This window comes from Drechmeria coniospora, chromosome 01 (assembly GCF_001625195.1).
Source record: "Drechmeria coniospora strain ARSEF 6962 chromosome 01, whole genome shotgun sequence".
In the NCBI taxonomy this organism is placed as follows: domain Eukaryota; kingdom Fungi; phylum Ascomycota; class Sordariomycetes; order Hypocreales; family Ophiocordycipitaceae; genus Drechmeria; species Drechmeria coniospora.
Genome location: NC_054389.1, coordinates 6,543,030 through 6,565,242, shown reverse-complemented (window position 1 = coordinate 6,565,242; position 22,213 = coordinate 6,543,030). Strand labels below are relative to the sequence as shown.

The following is a 22,213-nucleotide window of genomic DNA, read 5'->3' as shown; positions in this document are numbered from 1 at the left end:
TCCTTATGGCAGTGTCCCCAAAAGAAATAAGTGAATTCATACATGTTCTCAACTCTTTCGCGGATCGTCCAAACGGCGTACCCTGCCATGGATATGTAGGCAAACGCTTATTCTCGCCCCAGTCAAGACGAAGCTGATCCTTTCCTGTTGTATGAACCAGCTGCAACGCCTTGTGTCCTAACGGCAGCCACAACTTCTAGACCAATGCTTGTCAACCGACAGGCACAGCGCCGCAGGCGCTGCTTCTGGGCAGTTGCAGGTCATAGGAATTGGACATGACACCACCACATGCGTGAACATAATCATCGGTCTGACGGTGGCGAATTCAATAGAAAGCCCTTGGAGCCCTTGAATTTTGGCCCCAGTAAGCTTGGGAGGGGAAGCGTTCTTCTCGCCATTCATTATCACCCAGTTATCCAAGGGATGGGAGGAGAGGGGGAGGGATGGCGGCTTACACGAGGAGTGCCGACTAGAGCCTCTCACTTCCCCGCCTCATCATCCATGTCGAATACGAAAAGCATGGGACAATGATGGCCCTGAAGTCTGGGAGTCGGAAGTCGCTGGCCAACGAAAGTAGAATCAAGCGACAGGCCGTTCGGTCGAAAGCAACCAGAGGTGGTCGGGGTGTAGGGTAGGCAGCGCCCTGATAGGTTGGCTGACCGATTGCTGGCTTCCCCGCGTCCACATCGGCCCGGACCTCGCCCCACCACCCAAAATCGACGTCACTTTCCAACTTTCTGCGCCATTCTCACGAGGCCTACTCTTGTGCAAGTGACCATAGAGCAGCGCAGCACGCCGAGAAGCATCTTCCTGACATGGCGGAGCGTCGTATCCGCGTCGTCGATTCGGACAAAGGTACCGCCAAATCCGGACGGAGATTGAGGTGGAAAGTTGCGTGACTGATGCCCGCTGCTGACGAGACATTAGTCTGGACCACACTCATCACCAACCTCGACTATCTTCCCGGTCTTCTCACTCTCGAATACTCTCTCCGGCGCGTGCAATCTGCATTTCCCCTCGTCGCCCTATACACAGACTCCTTCCCTGCCGCAGGCCTTGCCGCCCTCGCCGCCCGTGGCATCCCCGCACAGCATGTCCCCTACCTCCTGCCCGCCGCAGGCAAGGACTACTCCAATGACCCTCGATTCTACGACTGCTGGACCAAGCTCACGCCATTCTCGCTGACGGAATATCGTCGTGTCGTCCAGCTCGACTCCGACATGCTTGTCCTGCGCAACATGGATGAGCTCATGGACCTTGAGCTCGACGACCCGCATCTGAGCGAGACTGGCGACATGACGACGAGCACCCGCGTCTTTGCCGCCGGCCATGCCTGCGTCTGCAACCCCCTCCGTAAGAAGCACTACCCAAGCAACTGGGTCCCCCAAAACTGCGCTTTCACCTCGCAGCACGCCGACCCCGACGCCGCTCAGACCGTCGGTGCCGACCCTGATGCCGGCCCGCTGGGCTTCATGAACGGCGGCCTGCAAGTGGTGAACCCGTCGGCTGTGCTGTACAAGCAAATACTTGATCACATGGAAGCCGACGCCATCAACATGGACTTTGCCGACCAGTCGCTGCTCTCGGACCTATATCGGGGTCGCTGGGTCGCCCTACCGTACATATACAATGCCCTCAAAACACTGCGCTGGCCGGGTGTGCATGATGCCATCTGGCGCGATGATCAAGTGAAAAACCTGCACTTCATCCTGAGCCCCAAGCCGTGGAACGAGATCGACGACAATGGGGAGTGGACGGGTACCGAGGAGACGCACAAGTGGTGGGTGGACCTGAACAGCAGTCGAAAGGCGGATGAGAGTAAAAGGAACATTTCCGATGACGGGTTCTAATATCCGTCGACATGCAAATCGTAATAATAATTCCAACCATATCATGGCAAGGTACATGCACACGCCAACCGACAGTAGCCCTGTTTCGGTTGTTGATGTCACTTGATCAGCTTGCACGAAATCAACATGCGCATCGCCCAACTCCGTGCAATGGTCATCGAGGAATATGAAACCACAAACGTTCGCGCCCGTACGTACCCTGCCCGTTCAACCTGCACTCGACGCGGGACGCTCCGTCAGCCTCACGATAACCGTTGTCAATGCTTGTATTTCTGATCCTGGTTAGCAACAAATGAAGAGGCGCTCCCTGCAGTGTAAGCTTACCTCGCCGATCCGTCTTCTGTTGTGTGGGTCGATCGAGTTGGTCGCTCCCATCAGCGTCTGCCCAAAAACCTTGGTCACGCCGACGGCGGGCCGGAAGATGATGGTTGGCGCCCTCTTCCACACGGCCTTCGCGAGTCCCGTCGCCGATTGGCTCTCCATGACCTCGCCGGGTACGGCAATTATGGCATCGCGTGCCAAGTTCACGTCGCGCGTGAGTGACCGGAAGCCACCACGAAGGCCCTGCAACACGCCCGTCGGTTGGTCTGCGTAGAGCGATATCTGCTTCCGGTCCTCGGCGTCGAGGTCGCCATCCTCCCAACTGCCTTGCACGTCCTGCCGCTTGTCCATAAGCATCTCCTCAGCGCCCTGGAGCGCGTACTGTGTGCCGACGGCAAGCTTCGCCCCCAGCTTGACGAGCTCCGTGCCCGTCGTTCGCGCAAAGGCCGCCGCTCCCTTTGAAATGCTGCGGATCACACGGCCATCTTTTTGGTACTCCCGCAGAGGAATCTCGACCAGGTCTCGGAAACCGCTCCCAATGTTGACCAGGGAGCGGACGGGCGCGAGGCCGGCCACGACACCCGGTAACTGATTGTTTCTGACGTCGGGCATCCATATGTCGTTGAGCGTCTTGCCCAGGCGGTCGAAGCCCGAGACTCCATAGATGATGACGTGCCGTAGCACCATGCGCGACTCTTCGAGCACGACAAAGTTCATAAATTCCGTGGTGTGACCCGACCGCAATCCGGCATAGTCGACTCGCTTTGGCTTGAAGTCCAGCTTTACGGGCACATCGTTGATCTCTGCTCGCTGAACGAACGGAATGTCACTCGGAGACGCATGGACCGGCATCTTGTCGTCCTTGAACTCGAAGAAGCGGGTGATGAAGTCGAGGGCGTCTTGGTCCACGTGCAGCCGCAACGGCAGTAAAGTCGCGCGCAGGATGATTTCCGCCGCCACCAGCTCCGGAAGGGGCCGCACATTCAGTATCTCGAGGTGCACCATGCTACTGCCCAACTCCCGCTCGCCCTGATCCTGATCGTACGTGGCAAACTTTTTCCATGTTGACGTCGGCACGTGGTCAAATATATCAAGAGCTTGGATCCGAACATCGATGCTGCTTAGCGTCTCGGACTCCGATTCCGACGGGAAAGTGACCATGTCGACGCTTAACCCCTGCAGCTCAAACGTGATCTTGTGATGCTTGCTGCGGTTGAGCCTCAGGCGCCTCGCCCTCGGTTGCCGTCGGGCGGACTTGTTTGTGACGGCGGTAAAGGCCGTCGTCGCAACCGACTCGGTATCTGTAGTGTTGTCGTTGAGTCCCTCGTTGATTGCGCGGGTGAGCTCGCGAGGATCACGGTTCGCGGGTATGCCAATGTAAATGGAGTTGAACAAAAAGTCGCCAATCGTCTCCTCATCTTCGTTCTCTTCCTCGTAGGCCTGCAGACCGCCACGCGATTGCCGCTCGGTAGCCTGGAACTCGACATCCTCAACTGCCTTGGATATGACATCACGCGTATGAGCCCAGTCGTAGCCGTCGAAGAGGTTCCAGATGACATGGACGTCCCGAACGGAGACTTTGAGGGGGCTCGCGACGACGAGACTCTCCGGCGCTTCATCGTATGTGTTCATGTTCGAGTTCCATAGCTTGGGAGGGTGGGACGAGCCGCTTTCGTCATGTCCGTAAAAGTCCTCATGGATTACCAGGCCGTCGCTGTCTTGCTCGGACGATGTGCTGTGAGAGCGATCAAAGCCAGTGAGCAACACCCCTTCTGCCGTATCCTGCATGCCAGAGTCGCTCGTTGCGTCAAAAAGCTCTTCGGCGACGGATCCCTCACCGTAGTATTGCGATTCGACATGCAACGAGTCGTTTCCATAACCGAGGTCCGAGTCACTGCCTGCCATTTCTTGCGCTCCGGCAAAATCTTGGTCAAAGTCGTACTCGCCTTCCGGCTTCCCAAATGCCTCGGCGGATATGGATGCCAAGAGATCCTGCATAGGGACCACCTTGGTCCGATATTTGTTTCCCTTTATCGGGGGCGTGGGCGGCTTCAACGCGTTTGCGAGAGTGATGAGGGTCTGGGTCGAGTCGGCGCAAGTCTCGAGCACGAGCAAGTCATCTCGCAGATCCACTTCGACTTGTTTACCGTCGCTGCCGTCAGTTGCAGGCTTCACCCTTGCGGCAACGCTTGCGGATGAGATGTAGCAAATGTTTACGAATCCCTTGGCGCACATGTCGGCAACCTGAGCGGAGACGGCGGACAGCGACAGACGTCTCGCTTCCGGAGATGCGGCGCCAGATCCAATCTGAGACACGTCGTCCGTCAGGAGTATCGATGCCTTGTTGATATCCATTGTCACGGTCGTTTTGCCGTCCTTGGGCAACGTCGTCTGCAGGTGCGCTTCCGTCAGGGCCACCACCATCTTCGACGTCAAATCCAGCGGGTTCAGGCCAATGAGGCAGTCGCGCAAGCCAACGTCGAGCGTCATCGGTTTGCTCGGTTTGACATCTCCAATGGTCGGCGAATGAGGCCGCCGGATGAAGCTTTGCGCCCGATCACCAAGGCTAGCTACAGAGGCAGCCAGTCCCGCCTCAAAGTCCTGTGGGGTAGCATCTTCGGCGAGGCCAAGCACGTCCATGACAGTAGGCACTCGATACTCGATCCGTACTTCGTACAGTTTCAGCTTGACGGTAGGTTCCATTTCGTCCCCGATCATCCGGGCCATAAGGATGGGTGCCTTGTCATGTGACTCCGTCGGACTATCGAACGATGGCGAACTGATGAGCTCCTCTGTTTTGTTCCGCCGAACGGACACGGCGCCGACGGCGACAGCAACAAGCGACGGCACCGAAATGTGCGCGATCTCAAAGTCTCGGAGCTCGGCACCAACGTGGCCAACTCTGCCTCCGACATCGACGCCAACGACCACCTTTTGAAGCGTGCTCAGTGTGAGGAGGCCGGGACGGTCGTCTTCAGGTAGATACTTTGCCACGGCTGACAGCTTGGCAATTTCCTCTGCCAGGTTCGGGAGTGCCGGCGAGAGCAGGCCCAGATGCCTCACCTTGACGTTGACCGTTTCGAGTGTGACTCGGAGGACAGATCCCTTTCGTCGCTGCCGGAGCAGTGTGTCGACCATAATCTCGTCGCTCCCCACGTCGAATTTGACCTTTGAAGGAATAATGAGCTCCAGCAGCTTCTCCAGATCCCTGTCTTTGGGAGGCACAAGAAACTCCAACCGCACACCACCGACCTCTGTTGCGATAGCCGGCTCGGCGAGAGAATTCTTCAGGTACGGTCCGGAGACACGGATATGACTGCAGGCAACGCCGATGCCTTCGTCGCGGCTGACGAGTTTGATGGCGTTCGTCTCGGCCGCCACGCTACAATCTCTACCCACAAGCTCAACGAGGGCACCTCCGATGCGGACGTTGACCTTGTTTTGAGCCGTTGCGGACTTGTCCTCGGGGTCGATGGGTGTCTCGAAGTGAACACCTCTCCTCTGCGCCGGTGTTGCGACAGATTTTGTGGTCGGTGAGGGGTAAGTCTTCGATACGTTCATATTAAGAAAGCTGCTCAGTCCACCAAACCAGCCAAAGGTCTCATCCAGACGTTGCAGGTCGATCTGAACGACGAGTGGTAGCGTCTCAACGTCAATGGAGGTCGACGTGGCCGTCTGCACCATTTTGATGCCAATGTCGTGTCCGGTGGAAAGAAACGTGTCCCTCACTGAGGTGCTCATGGGTCTCTCGCTATCAAAAGATACCAGATCACCGCTGGCGTAGCCGAAACGAAACTTTTCCACGCCCACCTTGGTCACGACAGCCTCTCGGTCTGGTGCTTTGCAGCCTGTGGCAGTTGAAGTCAGGGCTACTGGAGCGATAGATACATCAAGATTCCGCATCGTGGCGTTCAGCAGAACGTCCTGGTCGAATATGAAAGCGGAGGGGTCTAGGTAGCGCTCCGATGTGTCGGCAACACCGCCGAGGCGATTCAGGAAGTTGAGTGAGATCTCCTCGACTTGGACCTTTATTTCCGGAGCTGCTCGGGGGGGGTTCTTTTGCGGGTCATGGAGAGAGTTATCCGACGCCGGAAATCCATCCTTGGCGGCCTTGAGGAGTCTGTCAAAGACCATGGCGAGCAGGAAACCCACTGAGGCATCAAAGCTGACGGCGAGAGGGGAGAGCAGCACCTCCAAGGTCCCGTCATGGACTGCTTCCGAAGTGGGCTGTGCCGCCGTCAATTCGTCGACAGAGGGTGCAGGGCGATGGACGGAGAAGGCGCCTGGAGCCTGGGGGAAAATTGACGTTCCCAGAGTCTGTGACAGATGGGCAATCGATTCCGATGTCGTCTGAACTGGAACAGATTGATGATGCGAAGGTATGTAGATGGATGCGCTTTTGAGAGACAGTATTTCCTTGGCGACACGGGTTGGCCCTTTTGGTGTTGCAAAATCGTCATGAGGCCCTTCATATGCAGACGGCACAGGTTCGGGGGCGGGTGCTCGCGCAATAGAAGCCTTGCTAAATGCAGGCGAGGAACCTGCACTTTCCGGGCCGCTTGCGACAACCTGTCGCGCACCTGGGAGAGGAGTCTCCGACTCGAGCATCGGCGGTGGCACGCGCCTTTTCGGCATGTGTCCTTCCGGCTCGTCACCCCAAGCTCCAGGCATAGCTGGCGACGTCGGCGTCACGTCTCCCAATTCTCCGGCATTCGACACAAGGCGCGACGCCATTGACGGGAGATTCTCTGCACTGGAGAAGGCGCTCATATACATGCTCTCCGCTTCCTCGTGAGTGTATAGACGGGACTCTGCGAGATCGGCCGTGGGGCTTGCTTCGGAGGATGAGCTTGTTTTGGACGTGTTCTCTGCTGTGGGAGACTGTGGCTGACCATGGCTACTTTCCGCTGGTTCGGCATACATACGTCTCGGGGGGGGATCCTGACCGAGGCTTAACCTCAAAGTCTCCGGAATTAGAGCATCCTGCATCTGCTCCTCACGAAAGGTTCCGGAGGATGAAGATTGAGGAGCGGCATTAAAAGTGGAGTGAAATAGGGAATCGTCCGGCAACACTGAATCGTGGAGAGCAGAAAGCCGCGGGGTGGGCGGGCTATCATCGTCGGCCTCTCTGCTCTCGTAAAAGTCGTACGGGATGCCAAGCGCATCCTCGCTGTCGGCAAGCCGGTGTTTGGTATCGAACGATTCCCCCTCGTCGGAGAGATGCTCTCGGAAACTCTGCTGAAGAGAGACCATAGGCTGCTCGCGAAAGCTTCCCTGCGATAATGAGCTGCATTGTCTCGATGGCGGATTTCGCGTCATAATCGGAGAGGATGTGACCGAGGGTGAAGCGATCGAGGGACACCTGCTGAAGACGGAGAATACATTGGCTTCCAATATCAGATACGCACGAATGTTCGCCAGGGAGACCAGACGTTTGCCCTCTTTCGGGATGGAAACTGGCCGATGCTCCTCTCCGTCGGTTCGGATTGTCGTGGTGACCCCCTCAACCTGGATGGTCTCGAGAGCAAGCTGGACTGACACTGGGTCGATGGAGGTGACGCTAACGTCGGATGGTACCTCCATGTCGAGCTGGAAGCTGACGCCCTTGATGCTGATCTGCATCCTGTCAATTATGCCTTGCAAAAAGCCGGCGAGAAAGTCGGGCAACGACAGGGCCTGGCCGGTGCCATAGGCCGGTTCGTCTTCGCTGCCGTCATCGCTGACGGAGACGGAGGCGGCAAGATCATGCGTCTCCGCCACCAGAGCCTCTTCCAGCTGTTTCCTCTCCGAGGAGGGCTGCGTCTGCAGGAACGACTGGGCAAGGTCGACGGTATTGGGCACGGCGTCGGCGTCGTCTTGGGGAGCGGGCGCCGTCGGGGGTTGAGCGTCGGATCCGACGATGGCGAGCCTCACATCAACACCGTCGATCTCGATGATGATGGGGCTCGTGTAGAAATCCATGGGGATGGTGACTCGAAGCAGCAGGACTTTGGCTCTTTGCAGTTTGAAGGTGGCGGGAAGCTTGAGAAGCTTCTCAAGCCGCTGCGGGTGGTCAGCAGGAGCTTGCCGAGGCAAGGGCGTGCCGGGGCATCGGTATACCTTGAGTTTTATGGCGACATCCTTGAACTCGAAGACGGTGTTCCTGCCGAGGGCAAAGTCGAGATTCTCCACATCGAGGGCCTCGGCGTCGAGGATCTCGAGGCGCGAGAGGGCATAGCGAAGCAGCCTCTTGGGCATGCTCGAGGTTCGGAAGGACTGGAAGAAGGCAGCCATGGTGGCGGCTGGCCGCTTGGACCGAGAGGGAGTTTGTGATGGCCGACCTCACAAGTGGCGGGAACGCACTGCCAACAAGATATCAACAGACCCTCGGCCAGATGCGGGGACGAAGATCATGATGGGGCAAGAAACTCGTCAGGACATGGCGCGAGGGTTGAGGGGCGGAACCGAGAGGGGACGACGATGAGCCGCTCGCGGCGAAGGAGCGAGAGGAGAAGGATGGTGAGATTGGGGAGGCGGCGCGTAGTTGGGGGGATGATGGGCGTGATCGGTCGCCGCTGGCGGGATGCGGTGGAAGGTTGAGGGTGTGACGGATGAGTTGGGACGGGCACCGAGCTGGTGACGGATCCACGTCACAGCGGCAAGCAGGGGTCCCGTCAGGAAGAACACCTACGTGGGGCACAGGCACCAGGGCATCACGAGCCTGATGGCCCCTGACCCACTCGTTTCCAGCAGCCGCCTAATAATTACTTGCCGTGTGCAAGTACAAGCACACTGACTGTACTGCGACACGGCCTACTAATGCAGTACACTTACAGTACCTTAGTAGTGAGTATATGGCACCTACGTAAGCTGCAACACACCAGGCAAATTTACAATCGCAATACGGAGTACTGCGTACTACGCTTCGCTACGGCGCTATACATGCACGCGAATGTACTTGTACTCACTGCGTAGAGGCTGAAGATACCTTAGTACCTAGTACTAACCTAGTACTACTGTTCGATTGGAGTCGCTCCCAAACAGCCACTGGAACACATGATCTCCGCAGATTGTGCGCAAAGTATTCCATCATGGCGATGTCCAGGAGCAATCATGTGTCGGCTGTGAGTACAAGTGCAAAGGCGGAAAAGATTGGCTTTCGACAGGGATTCGATGTTTGTTTGCATTTCATTCCACAATTGCCACGCGGTTGGGCTGACCGAACTCGCACGTCTTGTATGTGTGTGCATCGCGACTGGGGATTGCAGACAATACCTTTGTGTTGACACGAACCACTCACTGTACTGTAGTGCCAGGTGCCTAAGCACCAAAGTAGTAGAGTACTAATGTACTGTAGGTACCTAGGTAGGTACTGAAGGTACCAGTAGGAATTTTATGTGCAGTACTGTACTTCTTGTGACCACTAGGTACCAATGTTAGTACCCAAGTACCACCCCTAACATGTAGCACCAGGGTGCCGTCGTTGATGGTGCAGTAATAGTTGCTGTAGAGGACTTGGTGTACATAACACAAGTACATGAACGGTACCACGATGTTCCAGAATAGAGCATGTTCAGTGCCAATATCCCTTGGTCCATCGCACTGCAGGCACGTCACCATGTAGGTCCCGTTGGCTCTTGTACAACTACTATTACATAGTACCTAGTACCTATTACTCCATCGGTAGCTAGTAGTGCTACGTCAGATTTGTTCGCAATAATAACCGTCAACTGTACGTTCCCGCCTCTTCAATTCCTCTCGACTTCTCCGGTGCGTGACAATGGAGTATTTTTGGGCGGCTGTACATGCGCTCGATCCTGTCACCTGAACCGAAAGCGCTAATGAGCTACGGCCCTGGCCTGCGTTCCTACTGGCGTCGATGAGGCAGTCTCGTGACTGTGCCATCTCCTTGTTTATTTAGCATCTATCCCTCACAATCATGTCCAACCTCTTGCTACTTACTCCGTACATACTCCTCACATGCGTGGGTACGAGTAGCTACTACCCACCTACCGACTTTATTGCCAAGTAATGATCAGCCTGCTGCTTCAGAAGCATATCGGACCTTTCATTGCTGCTGCCTGTCCTCACGGAAAGGCCATTAGGTATGTGCGGCCTGGAGTCTCGGTACCGACGCCGGTACCGGCTCGCAGTGGCTAGTACCTACTGAATACCTCGTGCCTACCGAGGAGTATCCTACCGAGTACTGTGCTCCGTAGAGCACTAGCTAATAGTCACCATGGCATTCCACAGGAATCTCCACTCCGACTCCAGGCCAGTTCAAGGCCATGGATGCCTTCCCCATGTGCTTCACCAGCCCTTCCCATCGCAGCTCGTCCAAGATCTATCAGGACTTGATTTCCGCTCACCTCCTCGCTTGCCCTGCCCCTACCTGCAGCCATCCGTCGCACGACATGGCCAACGCGGACGCCCTTGATCAGGTACAGTCCCCCTTGTCGCCGGCGCCCAATCATGTCATCATCCTCTGTACGTCAAAGGCAGCCATCGGATCCGTTGCGTCGGTAATATCGTCATGGCAAAGTTCAGGCTCCGCTCACAGAGTGTTCTTGTAGCGCAGGAACCGCGACTCTACCTCGACACCGCACGTAGGCATCATCGGCGCCGGCTTCGCAGGACTACGCTGCGCCGACATTCTCCTCGAGCACGGCTTCATCGTCACCATTATCGAAGGCCGAGATCGCATCGGCGGCCGTGTGTGCCAGCAGAGGCTGAAGAACGGCCATCTGGTAGACGGTGGGCCAAACTGGATCCATGGGACCACGGACAATCCGATCCTTGACCTCGCCAGGGAAACAAATACGCCCGTGGGAAGCTGGGATGCGAGGGCATGCATCTTCGACGAGTCTGGCAACCTCTTCCAGCCCGACGAGGGAGAGAAGCTCGCCGGTGTCATGTGGGGAATTATCCTGGACGCATTCAAGCACTCCAACACACTCAGCGCCGATATTCGCCCCGACGAGACGCTGTCGGACTTTTTCCAGAAGCGAGTGGTCGACGTCATCCCCGACACAGAGCCCGACTTTCTCCGGAGGCGGAAGATTATTCTCCAGATGTCGGAGCTGTGGGGTGCTTTTGTTGGGAGCCCGGTGTCGCGGCAGAGCCTCAAGTACTTTTGGCTGGAAGAATGCATCGAAGGAGGTACCTGAGTCCCGAAGCCGGCTATCGCTCGGGACTGACAGTCAGCAGAGAATCTCTTCTGCCCGGGAACCTACAAGAGTATACTCGATGCTGTCGCCAGGCCAGCGCTTTCCAAGGCGGAAATCAGGTACAATTCCAAGGCGAAAAGGATACAATACGGACAGGAGGGCAAGCGCAAAGTCGGTGTTGCACTCGAGAGCGGTCAGGTATTGTCGTTTGATGAGATCGTCGTGACCTGTCCGCTAGGCTGGTTGAAGCGAAACCTCTCCGCCTTTCAACCCCCTCTGCCGGCACGTCTCGCCAAAGCCATCGACGCCATCGGCTACGGCTGCCTTGAAAAGGTACGGCCTGCGGGCGCCATCAAAGTCGCACCTCGCTGACTACTGCAGGTCTACATCAGCTTTCTCAAACCATTTTGGCTGTCGGGTGACGGAGCCGGAGCCGACGACCGCAAGGTCCAGGGGTTTGCCCAGTGGCTGTCTCCCAACTACGCCTCGGACTCGAACCCTGACAGATGGAGTCTGGAGGCCGTCGAAATGGCCAGCCTCGATGCTAAAACCTCGCATCCGACCATCCTCTTCTACCTCTTTGGCGAACAGTCAAAGCACCTGACCTCCAAGGCGCGCGAGATGCAAGACCCCGTCAAGAGGGAACGGTTTCTCCTTGATTTCTTTAAGCCCTACTACTCCCGACTTCCACACTATTCGGAGACTTCTGCTGACTGTCGCCCCAACGGCTGCACCACCACCGACTGGCTCCACGACGAACTGGCCGGCTACGGGTCCTACAGCAACTTTCAAGCCGGTCTATTAGAAGGCGACGAGGATATCAAAGTCATGCGTGAGGGTATCCCCGATCAAGGTTTTTGGCTGGCAGGAGAGCACACGGCTCCATTCGTGGCGCTCGGCACGGCCACTGGCGCATATTGGAGCGGCGAGTCCATCGGTCGCAGCATAGCGAAGGCGTACGGCCGAGAAACGCAAAAGATATGAGCGGCCATCACCTATTTTGCCGTTCGAGTTAATGGATGCCTGCTGACTAGGCGATGTTTGTACGAGGCTTCGACAACATCCGCCGTCATGGTCGGGACTCCGCCGTTTATCACAGGCGTCCATTGCAGACGGTTTGCCCCTTGCCGCCCATGGACGGTCTCGACTTTTTGTTTTGCCCTGTCTTTGGCTCGTGGGGATTTATGCTTACAGCTGCACCAGTTCGCGCCCACCACCATGAGGACTTCAGATCGTTTTGATATCTGGCGCCCGGCGTTTGGGAAGGTTTGCTCGTTTTGGAAATGCGGCGGTACAACATGACTCTACATAGTCCCAGACTCGCATGATGCTAGAATTCCCCAGCGCAGCGTCGAACTAGAAGCAAGAGATGACAATATTTAGCAGTGACTTCTCACGGCCTCCTGCTGGATCTCGTGATGATCATGACAGTAACTTGAACGCACCCCCCTCATTTTCGCCAACAACCTTCCCCTTTCAATGACCGTTGTCCACGATCATATTCCCCCTTCGACGCTCGCAGGATATAAAGGACGGGAACCAAAAGTCGCATCCAGCTTCCGCCTAGAATGACATTTCCGGTTGTAATTGCAATCCATGCATGCCTGCGTCCTTACTAACAGCGCGGCGGGGGCGCGACAGCCCGCCGATGGCCTCCGCAACCCGGCTCACGGATGAAATGCTTTGATGGCTTACAGAAGAAACCTGCGCTCAACCTTCACCTTTTTGCAGCTGGGGTTCTCCGGTTTGATCTTTTTGGACCCCAGGGCCCAGCTTAAGGTTTGGTACCGATAGCCGGAGTAGTAAGTCATGCATGCATACCAGTTCTTGAGTACAAGGGCCTCGCTTTTGGGAGGCTTTTGCGTGTCATCAAGGTAGCTGAGGATGGCAAGTCGGTCTTTCTTGTCAAAGGCCACGAGCTGTGATATGTCGCTGGGCTCGAACAGCGGCAGCGCAACGTTGCTGGACGGTTCGACGTGAAAGCTCATGGACAGGGACACGGGCCCTATGGAATGTGTGAGACGCAAGCATCTGCATGTGTATATAAATTAGATGAAGGTCAGGTCATACCATTTTGTATGGGGAGGTTCCAGATGAGCTTGCCGGCAGGCTGCAAATTTTTGACGGGTGACTGAGATCCCTCGGTCCTGTTGAGGTAGAACATGGAGCCGGTGTCGCCCGTGAGACAAAGCGACTGGGTGGCGGCACCGCTGTGGCAGGCGGCGAGCTTCTGGTTGTGAAGGGACCTGTGCTTGGAGCGAACCAGCAGATGAAAAGGTTTGGACTGAATCTGCTCGGCGGTGGCGACACCGGCGAACAGCAGAGGAGCCATAATATGCATGAACTTCATCTTGTCCAACGGCGAAGTAGCATTCGTGGCTAATTACAGTAGCCCAGGATCGATTCTGTTTCTGGGATGAATCAGAAATGATTGGATAGAATGATGTACTTTCTAGAAAGGCAGGCAGGAGAAGGGTGGGCAAAGTGTCCTTTATAGTCGTCAAGGAGCGGCTGCGTCGGCGAGACCAAGCGCCTTCATTTCTTTATGCCGATGGCACTGCTACGAGTACATCAAGTTGCATTTGTTGCACCGTAGAGCGAAATGTCAATTTATCTTACTCAAGGCGAGCTGCTGCCATGCGCTGCAAGCTCGGAATTTTTACCAGCCACACACTGATAAGTACGAGACGTTACCCGTGACCTTTCTGCGCATGTATTACAAATATCTGATGAGGAGTTCCCCTTCGTCTCTCTCCTGCATCTGCCCATCGGTTGACAGCATCAGTGTCATGCATGATGAAGCAACGGATGCAGGGAACACGAAGATGAACACGAGCAAGTACGACGCTATGTTTGAGGCTGCAAGGGAGAGGAGTCTTTGACGTAATTGCATGGCTGCACTTACATATATGCAAGACTTGTGTAATTATGCGTCTCTAATCACCTGTCTTGCCGCTACGGGAACATGATTCCAAGCCTCCTTGGTGCAGTCATGGTCCAATTAAGAGACGGTGCTGCAGGCAGCTACAGCGGAGGGACAAAGTACGCACGTTTTCATACGCCTCCTGTTATTTAAAGTCGTCGCGTCGTGAGTACGCGTGATGCTCAAAACAATCTTAAACCCTCAGCATGCAAATCGTAGCCAAACGATAGACCCAAGAACCCCCTCCCCAAATGCTAAAGCACTCGTTGCTGTCATCAATATGGGAACCCCCCTCCTTCCCCGCAAGCTTGACAGCAACGTTTTGTCGATGTTACTCGTAACACTGCAATCATTTCTATGGTCTAGAAGGCTTTGACGGCGCATTGGCAATGTACAAAAAGAAGGTATCTCCTTCAATGCATCCCGGATCATCCATCCATCTGAGACTGATTTATACTTGATCGAAATCGTTGGATTGACGAATACTCTTCCACAGTTTTGATGATGGATTTTCTCAGGCAAGCCTTTATTCACGCAAGGAGATTATAAAGACGAAAATATGTTTACTGCAAGCTGAATTGTAGCCTAACCCTTCCTTCCATCATGAGTTCTACATCGTCCCTGAAGCTTTTGTTTTCACCGGAGGTGTTGCCGCGTGTCGTATGAGAATGAGTGCAAAATAAATATGCTTAGCAAATTTTTATTTGCATCCAAAATGATATCAACGTAAAGTGGTACCAATACGGTAGCTATTTGCAGTCTTGGCTGCGTTATGGGGTGAATTATCAAATGGTTGATGAAAAGTACAATTTCATCGGAATGGATGCCGTTCAGTGTCAGCTTCTATGCAAGTAGCGTTGCAGAAGGCTGCATACAAGATGCTTCTTACTCCCGATACAAGGCTTTGCACTATTCTGTGACCATTACTCGGCTTTTTAAAGCAGATGCAACGACACTGTCCAGTATATACGGATGAGCTTTTCGCGGGGTCGGCCAGAGCTTCCCCAACCGAGTGCAGTCGTGCATTGCCTCGGCTGACGAAGATGGAACGGTGCTTTTACGAGGATTGCATGATTGCGTAGCATCAAGAAATCGATCGATGGGCGTTCTAGATTCCCGTACTTACCGTATATGTGCATTCGTATACTCCGTAGATGACCGCATTTCTCTCCGTGCAAGTACCCCAGCAGACCACCTGGGACGCAATTCTAGGCCATTACCGGCGTTTTGGCCCTCCAATTGCACGAGCCATTTAAGAGGGACTATGGTCGATACACTCCACGACTTGGGCCTATATGCTGCTACTGTACAGGGGCATTGCCTGGCCGATAGGATCGCTATATATGGCAACGCAGCGTCGCAGCACTAATGTAATAATTGCACTCTTACCCAGTGTCTTGTGCTGCTTGACTGAGACGGCATCGCGGGTGCCACTGCCGCCTTGGCCCTTCCACTGGCCAGCATGATGTACGAACTTAAGCACAGCTTCGCATACGATCGCCACCTCGTAACATACAAGGACTGACGGGGAACCATGCCTTGACTTCATTCTGGCCGTCGGATGTTCATATTACTTTTCCAGATCACCCAAACTTGAATCCTCCCTGTCTTTTCGAGAAGAAGCCTTGCTGATCATAGACTTCGTGGGTCGATCGTAGTCTCGCGTAGTTCTCCGATCCATAGCTCCTCAGGACGTCTTGGTCGTACATGGCGTCGTTCATAAAAATTGGATTATAGCTGGGTCGTTGTTAGTGCATGAATATTGCTGCCCTCCCCAACTTGGGGCACATACCTAACAAAAGTCAAGTCGCCTTGCTCGTAATGTGTCGGCGCAATCCCAGCATACTTTTTAGTATGCAGCTCGTGCATCGACTCTACGGCCTTGACAAAGTACGCCGGGCACTGCTCGTCGCACAGAGGACTCGCCCAAGCGATGTCGTATTCCACCCAGACGCGGTCTCCGTGTTCTGGCTTTAAGCCCAGTGCATTTCCCCCACCACCGTGGGCTCTGGAAGCCTGTGCAATTCCTCGTGGCATTGGTTGGACGGCAAACGACATTAGCCTGACATCTATGAGGTCCAGGATGGCACCCTTGGCAGACTTTTTGTCCATGAGCATCGAGTGGTCGCTGAGGAACGCATGCATGGCCTCTGCCGGCATATTCGGGAAAGTGTTCTCGCGGATCTGAAACCGCAGCCCTTTCAGGTTGCCGCCAAGCACCATATTTGTGAGACTCCCGTAGCTTCTTCTCCTCGTGTTGTCTGTCAGGGGCATAATTGAGTCAAAGTTGTCGAAGACGCCGACAGGAGGCATCAGCCCGTCATAAAAGAAGAAGACAAGAGCAACGGGGATGCTGATTCCCAGTATGGCTGCGTAGTTGAACGTCGGAATGATAGCAGCCTTTGGGTCCCTGTTTCCGGCCGTGAAGTTGGTGACAGCTGACAGGATCTCCGACTGACTGCCGGCAGCATACGTTCGAACACCGCCCCAGATCGTTGCATGCTCGCCGATGTCATACGTCTTGAGCGTCATCCTCGTCACTATGGCGTACTGGTTACCGCCGCCGCGCAGCGCAAAGAATAGCTCCGGATGAGACGACGAGCTGGCCGTGACAACGGTACCGTTTGCCAAGACGCATTCGAAACTCACCACATTATCGCACGCCAATCCCTGGATGCCGTCAGATATTATGCCGGCAAGCTAGATGAAGCTGACCTACGTACTGGGCCGACAGATACGACAGCCCACCGCCGAGAACGAAGCCTGTGACGCCGACATCGCCGAGCCGACCGCCGACGGCAGTCTTCCCCAGGGGCTCCAGCACGGCGTAAACGTCCTCCCACTTGCATCCGGCTCCCACCACGACACTCTGGCCGTCGGGAGAAGGATAGGCGAACTGCGAGTTTGGCCGAAAGGCGATCAACACACCCTTGTCGACGTTGGAGAAGCCCAGATTGGGGTTGTGACCCCCTGACTTGAGCGCAAACCTGACAGCAGGATGCGCGTTGAGAGTCTGGACGGCGAAAGAGACCTGTTCTGCGTTTGACGGAAAAAAGGCACAGGACGGGCGGTTACGGGAGCTCGCGGCGTTCCAGTAATCGAAATGGGCGCTGTAGTAGTTTTCGGCGCGCAAAATGGACGAGATGGCTTCGGGGCCGAGAGGATCCCAAACGAGCAGCGTCGGATACCTCGAATACAAGGTCGAGCAAACGGCTTTCACATCAGCGGCCAGGGCCGCGTTCACCTTGGCTGCGAAGGCGACGGTCCAGATGATGGTGGTGAAATGGAGATGCATGATGCCGCAAGTTGGCTCTGCCGACGACTCAGGGGCCAGATACCAGAGAGGTAACAATTACAGTAGCGCAGTAGTGTATGGAAGGGGAGGCATCCTTATGACGGCATCCTCGATCACATTGGCCTTTACATACACGCGTTCCGCGCCACTTTTACTGCCGAGCTTATGCATCAAAATTGAGGAGTGCTTCCATCGCATCAATCGATTCATTTCACACTGTCTGGCCTCCTCATGACACTGCTTTGGCTCAACCAAGACAACTGTTGCCGCTGCTGCGAGAATCCTGGCGGTGGCCCAGTCTCGCTACGACTCAATCCTGGCGCTGCCAAGGAGCCTTGTGCCAGCGGCTGAATCTACATGGCACTTGTACGAAAACCAATATTTGCCAGAATCAGACACCGTCCCACCTCATGGCGGTTTTGAGAGCATCTGCTGGAACTTTTTTTCTACTCGGGCACAATCAGCTGAACACATATCGGCAAGGCAACATGTTGACAGGGCAAAGGTCGCGTGGGAGCCGGCAACGGCCACTTTCTGCCTGCTCTACCTTTTAGTGATCTATACATCTATGCAGGGGTATCAAGTCTGGTTGATCGAATTTGCCGGGTGTGCATGAGCAGTCTCGGATGGGACAACAAATGTGCGGAAACGGCGATCTGTGTCACACTCGGAAAGAAGCCGATGGTCTCGACTGGGCGGTACGATTTCAGCCAGTGACATGGTACAGATGTCTCTCTACACCAACGAGGTCCATCATCTCATAATCACTGTATCCTACCTTGATCACCGAACCTCCGGGGGGGGGGGTTCGTAGGATCAATAGCTACCTGGTACAATGGATCCAATCGGTTACCAAATCAAACCAAGCTTGTTCATGTCCAAAAAGGGCCTATGGATTTTTTTACAAATATTCCACGCGCGTTACCGTGTGTGAGAGCTGAAGAGGCCGCACAAGATTCCTGGAGGTCAACGAGGCGAACAAGCAAAAGGGGAACTGTTGCTGCTTCGGGACCAAGGAGGAGGACGTCGGGAACTTGAACGAGGACGCGTACTGTATCAACTGATGCTCGCTTACATTCACGGGTTTACTCTCCAGAACCAGCATCGTTCACCAACTCGTCAGTAAAGATGGCTGATGATGTGTCGAGACGTGACATTTCGTCCCTTGACAAAAACTCGCGGTCCATAATGGGTTCCGTTGATCCACTCCCGGCTCCGGCTTCCATCCGAAGTCTCCACTTAAACGGCCCCCGCATCTCCGCCGAATCCTCCGCCGGGACCGGAACTTGGCCGGCGCTTTGTACTTGTACTCAGCGTAAGAGTACTCCGTTCCGACGGAGATTATGCATGTGCAAACGGCACGCCTCAAATTCGACATTGGTGATGGCAGTAGCACCTCTCGAGCTAGGGGGCCCGGAGCTGCAATCTCCCCGGCCTCTCGAATGTGCTGAGGCTCCTAGCATCGTACTGGCGAGCACTAACAAACGTGCTCCATCACAGGTCTCTGCTGGTAGTGGGCAAGTTTCTGGACAACCTTTTTCTCTCGGCTCCTAGGCACCAGGCCAAATGTAGTGCGTATTCATGGCCCGCAATCTACGCAGCTTGATTAAAGGGCTACTCGATACAACATCGGCTGCGCCTCGCTAGTCCCGGTAATCAATTCAAGATGGTCAACAAACAAGGCTGGAACTTGAAACGAGTCTTTCACACATCCCATTACCACAACGTCACCCTCCACGTACTTATCCGGCGCTGAGCAGAAACATGGCCATCATCGTTCATGTCGTGCTCGGAAAGTAAGCGCGCCAGGGCCTAGGACGTGCTCCTGTCCCTGCGTAGGTCTTTTTTGATCCGTTGGCGGTCGTTGTATATGTCCCGAATGCGAAAATACGTATATACTTGTTCTGATTGCTCGCGAATGATGGAGTCCATGTCGCGGGCCGCGGTGCCTATGCTCTTGGAAATGATTTGCTGAATCTCCTTCTGCTCCTTTGTACGTCGCCGATGGATGTTGTGAGCGGACGGATCGCGGGACGGACCATGGTTGTGGGAACCGTTGGTCACCCGATACGACCACTTCCATTCCATTTTCTGGGTGGCAAACGCCGTGATCGAATACGGGCAGCCGGTCCGTTGGGAAGTCACCTTCCGGAGGCCGGTAGATTTGGAGATGTAGCGCAAGCCGCGGTCGCATATGAAGACGATGCGAGTGGGTTGCTCGCCTTGGCCAAAGTCGTGTCTTGTCCTGCCGCTCGTCCTCTTTATGATTCCGGCCCCGTTGTTGCGATGAAAGGACTGCAGAAAGTCGTATACTTTCTCGTAGCTGTCGAAAACGCCAGGCGTGGGCGGCGTAGGAATCGTGGGCGTGTCGTTCGCATCGTCGCTGCTGGTCTCGCTGCTGGCCTCGCTGCTGGCCTCGCTGCAGCTGGACTTGCCGGAAGGCTCCTGGCTGCTGACGCGATGAACCGTGTCGTTGCGGGAAGCCTCGTCGTCGGCTACGTTGATGATGAGGTTGAGATCCATTTGTATGGAGCGGTGATGGCGATGGCAGATTTTTTCCTCGAAATGGCGAGGACGGGCAGCTGGCATTCATCCCGTTTAATATTGATCCATGCGCTGTGCACCTTTGGCCGAGTCTCTACTGAGCCCATCGCCACAGCACGCACGCATTGCAGCGGTTGGCACTGCTAGGAGCAGAAGCATAGGCACTAAATTATAGTGCCGGGATGGCGAGGCCGGAGGGGGGGCGGAAGAGATGTAGCGCTGGACCTACGGGTGCGAGTGCGCATCCATGTAGATGTACAACCGGCGCGGGCGACGGCGCCTGCAGCCGGATGTACTGGGTACTCCGCGCCAAGTGCTGATGCACAGGTACATGTTTCATGCCACCGTCGTGCCGGTGCTGCTCACCACCTATTACGGGTTGCCTGTCGCATGATGCCAGCGCACCTAGCATTTTCCCTCCCTACAACCGATACCTATCTCTCCAGATACACGTCGTTTCACCTTGAGAATACCTGCCGCTCCCAACACATTCCACAACCACGGCGCAGCACCCGCGTTCTTCCCTCGCAAGAATCTCCAAGCAAGGTTGGACAAGATCCATCGCCATCTACAGACATTAAAGTTTTTTTCTCGTCGGACAATATGAGCACTAACTACCCTTTACTTCCGCACGCGTTGCGCTCCTGGGTTGTGAAGGTTGGGATGCGGCCGCTGCCGCCTCCTCTTTGCGATTCCCTGTCTCGCGATGCCTATTGACTCGTGCTTGCTCCCGCACCTGGGTGTGACCAAGACTCCTCTATCTGAAACCTCGACAGGCTCTTGAGATTTTCCCTCTCCAAGTCGGTTAGTCATTGTTACTCTATCGCAAACCGCGGCCGTCGTGGCCAGTCGACCGTCGACAGGAGACCACAGGCACGTATCAACATTGTTTCGGCAGTTCGCATTCGAAGACGTGGTGAGTCGGCTCAGTCAGTGCGTGGCATCGTCGTTCGACTGAGTAGCCGTGAGCGTTTCTGAAGGCGACTTACCATCGGAACCTTTGTCCGTGTGAGTGAGCACTCCTTGCGCATCCAAGTCCTACGCCGTGCCCCATCCGCAGCTGGTGATGCAACCCCCACAGCATGCAAGACAAACTAGGTGATTCTCTTGTCAAGTTGCCCACGATCGTGCAGATTCTGTCGTGAAATAGGGTACGATTGACTCATCGACCGAGATTCGTCTGTTGATGCCTCAACCCCTCCATTGCCCTGCCCGGCCCGTTGCCAGACCGCCTGGGCTCAACTTTGCCGTTGGTGCAGTGGGCAACACCCAAGAAAACGGCGCGTATGGTGATATTGGGAGCGCCGGTCAAAGGTATTGTGGACTGTTCGTGTTGCCATTCACTCCGCCACTCTTGTTTCCCTCGTTCGTGGCCTTTGCTTGCTGCCTCCCGCAACAAGTCATGACACCTCCCGAGAGTCAGACGCCACGCCCCCGTCCACGCTATTCTCGTTTGGCATCGGAAGTGATGGCTCCGAGGCAGCAGCCTGTTGATCGAATGACTATTCCCATGGAGCTGGTTCGATCCGGTGGCGATGGGCCGATACGAAGTAAAAAATGAAATTGGTCGGGAAACATGCTACAGCGAGCAATGAATTGACTCGTCGACAGCGTCTCCTGGGGCGCGTTGAAACCCGAATGTAAACATGTCAGTTTGACCTGGGTTAGAGGTAACAACTGTCGCACCTGTGCGTCGCACACTTTTTCAAGCGCCTCGGCGGTATCCGACACGACATCAGGTCATTATTGATCGTGTCGCAAGACGTCAAGGGCGTGAGACATTGTCATCAGCAAATGACGACTATGCTGCGGTTGGAGATGTCAGCATCGATGGACTGTAGTGGGAGAATAACGAAGGAGGGGAATAGTAATCAGCATGCGCCTAATGTGTTATTCATAGTATGTATTAATTGAGGATACATGCATCAAATGCCCTTATAGCTCAGTGGTAGAGCGCGTCACTCGTACTACTAGTTGAGGCATGACGAGGCCCGCTGTTCGATCCAGCGTGGGGGCAGTCTTTTTTTGCGCGTCCAGCTAGCTACCTAACCTACCACCCTCTCTCTCCCTCCTCCCTTCCTTCATGGAACAATGACGTACAGTAAGTAGTCCATACTCACTCCATACTCTGTAC

General features: G+C 55.1%; 6 protein-coding genes and 1 non-coding gene across 7 annotated transcripts; 3 read left to right on the top strand and 4 right to left on the bottom strand.

Annotated features, from left to right (window-relative positions):
• Window positions 1-815: 815 nt before the first annotated feature.
• DCS_01695 (uncharacterized protein) lies at window positions 816-1,850 on the top strand (the record flags this gene model as incomplete). The annotated part of the gene is made up of 2 exons (XM_040799027.1): window positions 816-855; window positions 928-1,850. The coding sequence occupies 2 exons, from the start codon at window positions 816-818 to the stop codon at window positions 1,848-1,850; spliced, it is 963 nt and encodes a 320-aa protein (XP_040659910.1).
• Window positions 1,851-2,132: 282 nt separating this feature from the next.
• On the bottom strand, window positions 2,133-8,444 carry DCS_01694 (uncharacterized protein; the record flags this gene model as incomplete). Its single annotated transcript, XM_040799026.1, has 1 exon — window positions 2,133-8,444. One exon carries the CDS (start codon window positions 8,442-8,444, stop codon window positions 2,133-2,135), a length of 6,312 nt encoding a protein of 2,103 aa, XP_040659909.1.
• Window positions 8,445-10,438: 1,994 nt separating this feature from the next.
• On the top strand, window positions 10,439-12,301 carry DCS_01693 (uncharacterized protein; the record flags this gene model as incomplete). Its single annotated transcript, XM_040799025.1, has 4 exons — window positions 10,439-10,637; window positions 10,761-11,309; window positions 11,358-11,650; window positions 11,699-12,301. 4 exons carry the CDS (start codon window positions 10,439-10,441, stop codon window positions 12,299-12,301), a joined length of 1,644 nt encoding a protein of 547 aa, XP_040659908.1.
• A 707-nt stretch (window positions 12,302-13,008) lies between these two features.
• DCS_01692 (uncharacterized protein) lies at window positions 13,009-13,667 on the bottom strand (the record flags this gene model as incomplete). Its single annotated transcript, XM_040799024.1, has 2 exons — window positions 13,009-13,322; window positions 13,388-13,667. The coding sequence occupies 2 exons, from the start codon at window positions 13,665-13,667 to the stop codon at window positions 13,009-13,011; spliced, it is 594 nt and encodes a 197-aa protein (XP_040659907.1).
• A 2,156-nt stretch (window positions 13,668-15,823) lies between these two features.
• On the bottom strand, window positions 15,824-17,535 carry DCS_01691 (uncharacterized protein; the record flags this gene model as incomplete). The annotated part of the gene is made up of 3 exons (XM_040799023.1): window positions 15,824-15,977; window positions 16,033-16,910; window positions 16,960-17,535. 3 exons carry the CDS (start codon window positions 17,533-17,535, stop codon window positions 15,824-15,826), a joined length of 1,608 nt encoding a protein of 535 aa, XP_040659906.1.
• A 1,812-nt stretch (window positions 17,536-19,347) lies between these two features.
• On the bottom strand, window positions 19,348-20,058 carry DCS_01690 (uncharacterized protein; the record flags this gene model as incomplete). The annotated part of the gene is made up of 1 exon (XM_040799022.1): window positions 19,348-20,058. The coding sequence occupies one exon, from the start codon at window positions 20,056-20,058 to the stop codon at window positions 19,348-19,350; it is 711 nt and encodes a 236-aa protein (XP_040659905.1).
• A 1,952-nt stretch (window positions 20,059-22,010) lies between these two features.
• Window positions 22,011-22,096, top strand: DCS_t30. Its single transcript has one exon. It is a non-coding gene; the product is annotated as a tRNA-Thr (tRNA).
• Window positions 22,097-22,213: the final 117 nt, after the last annotated feature.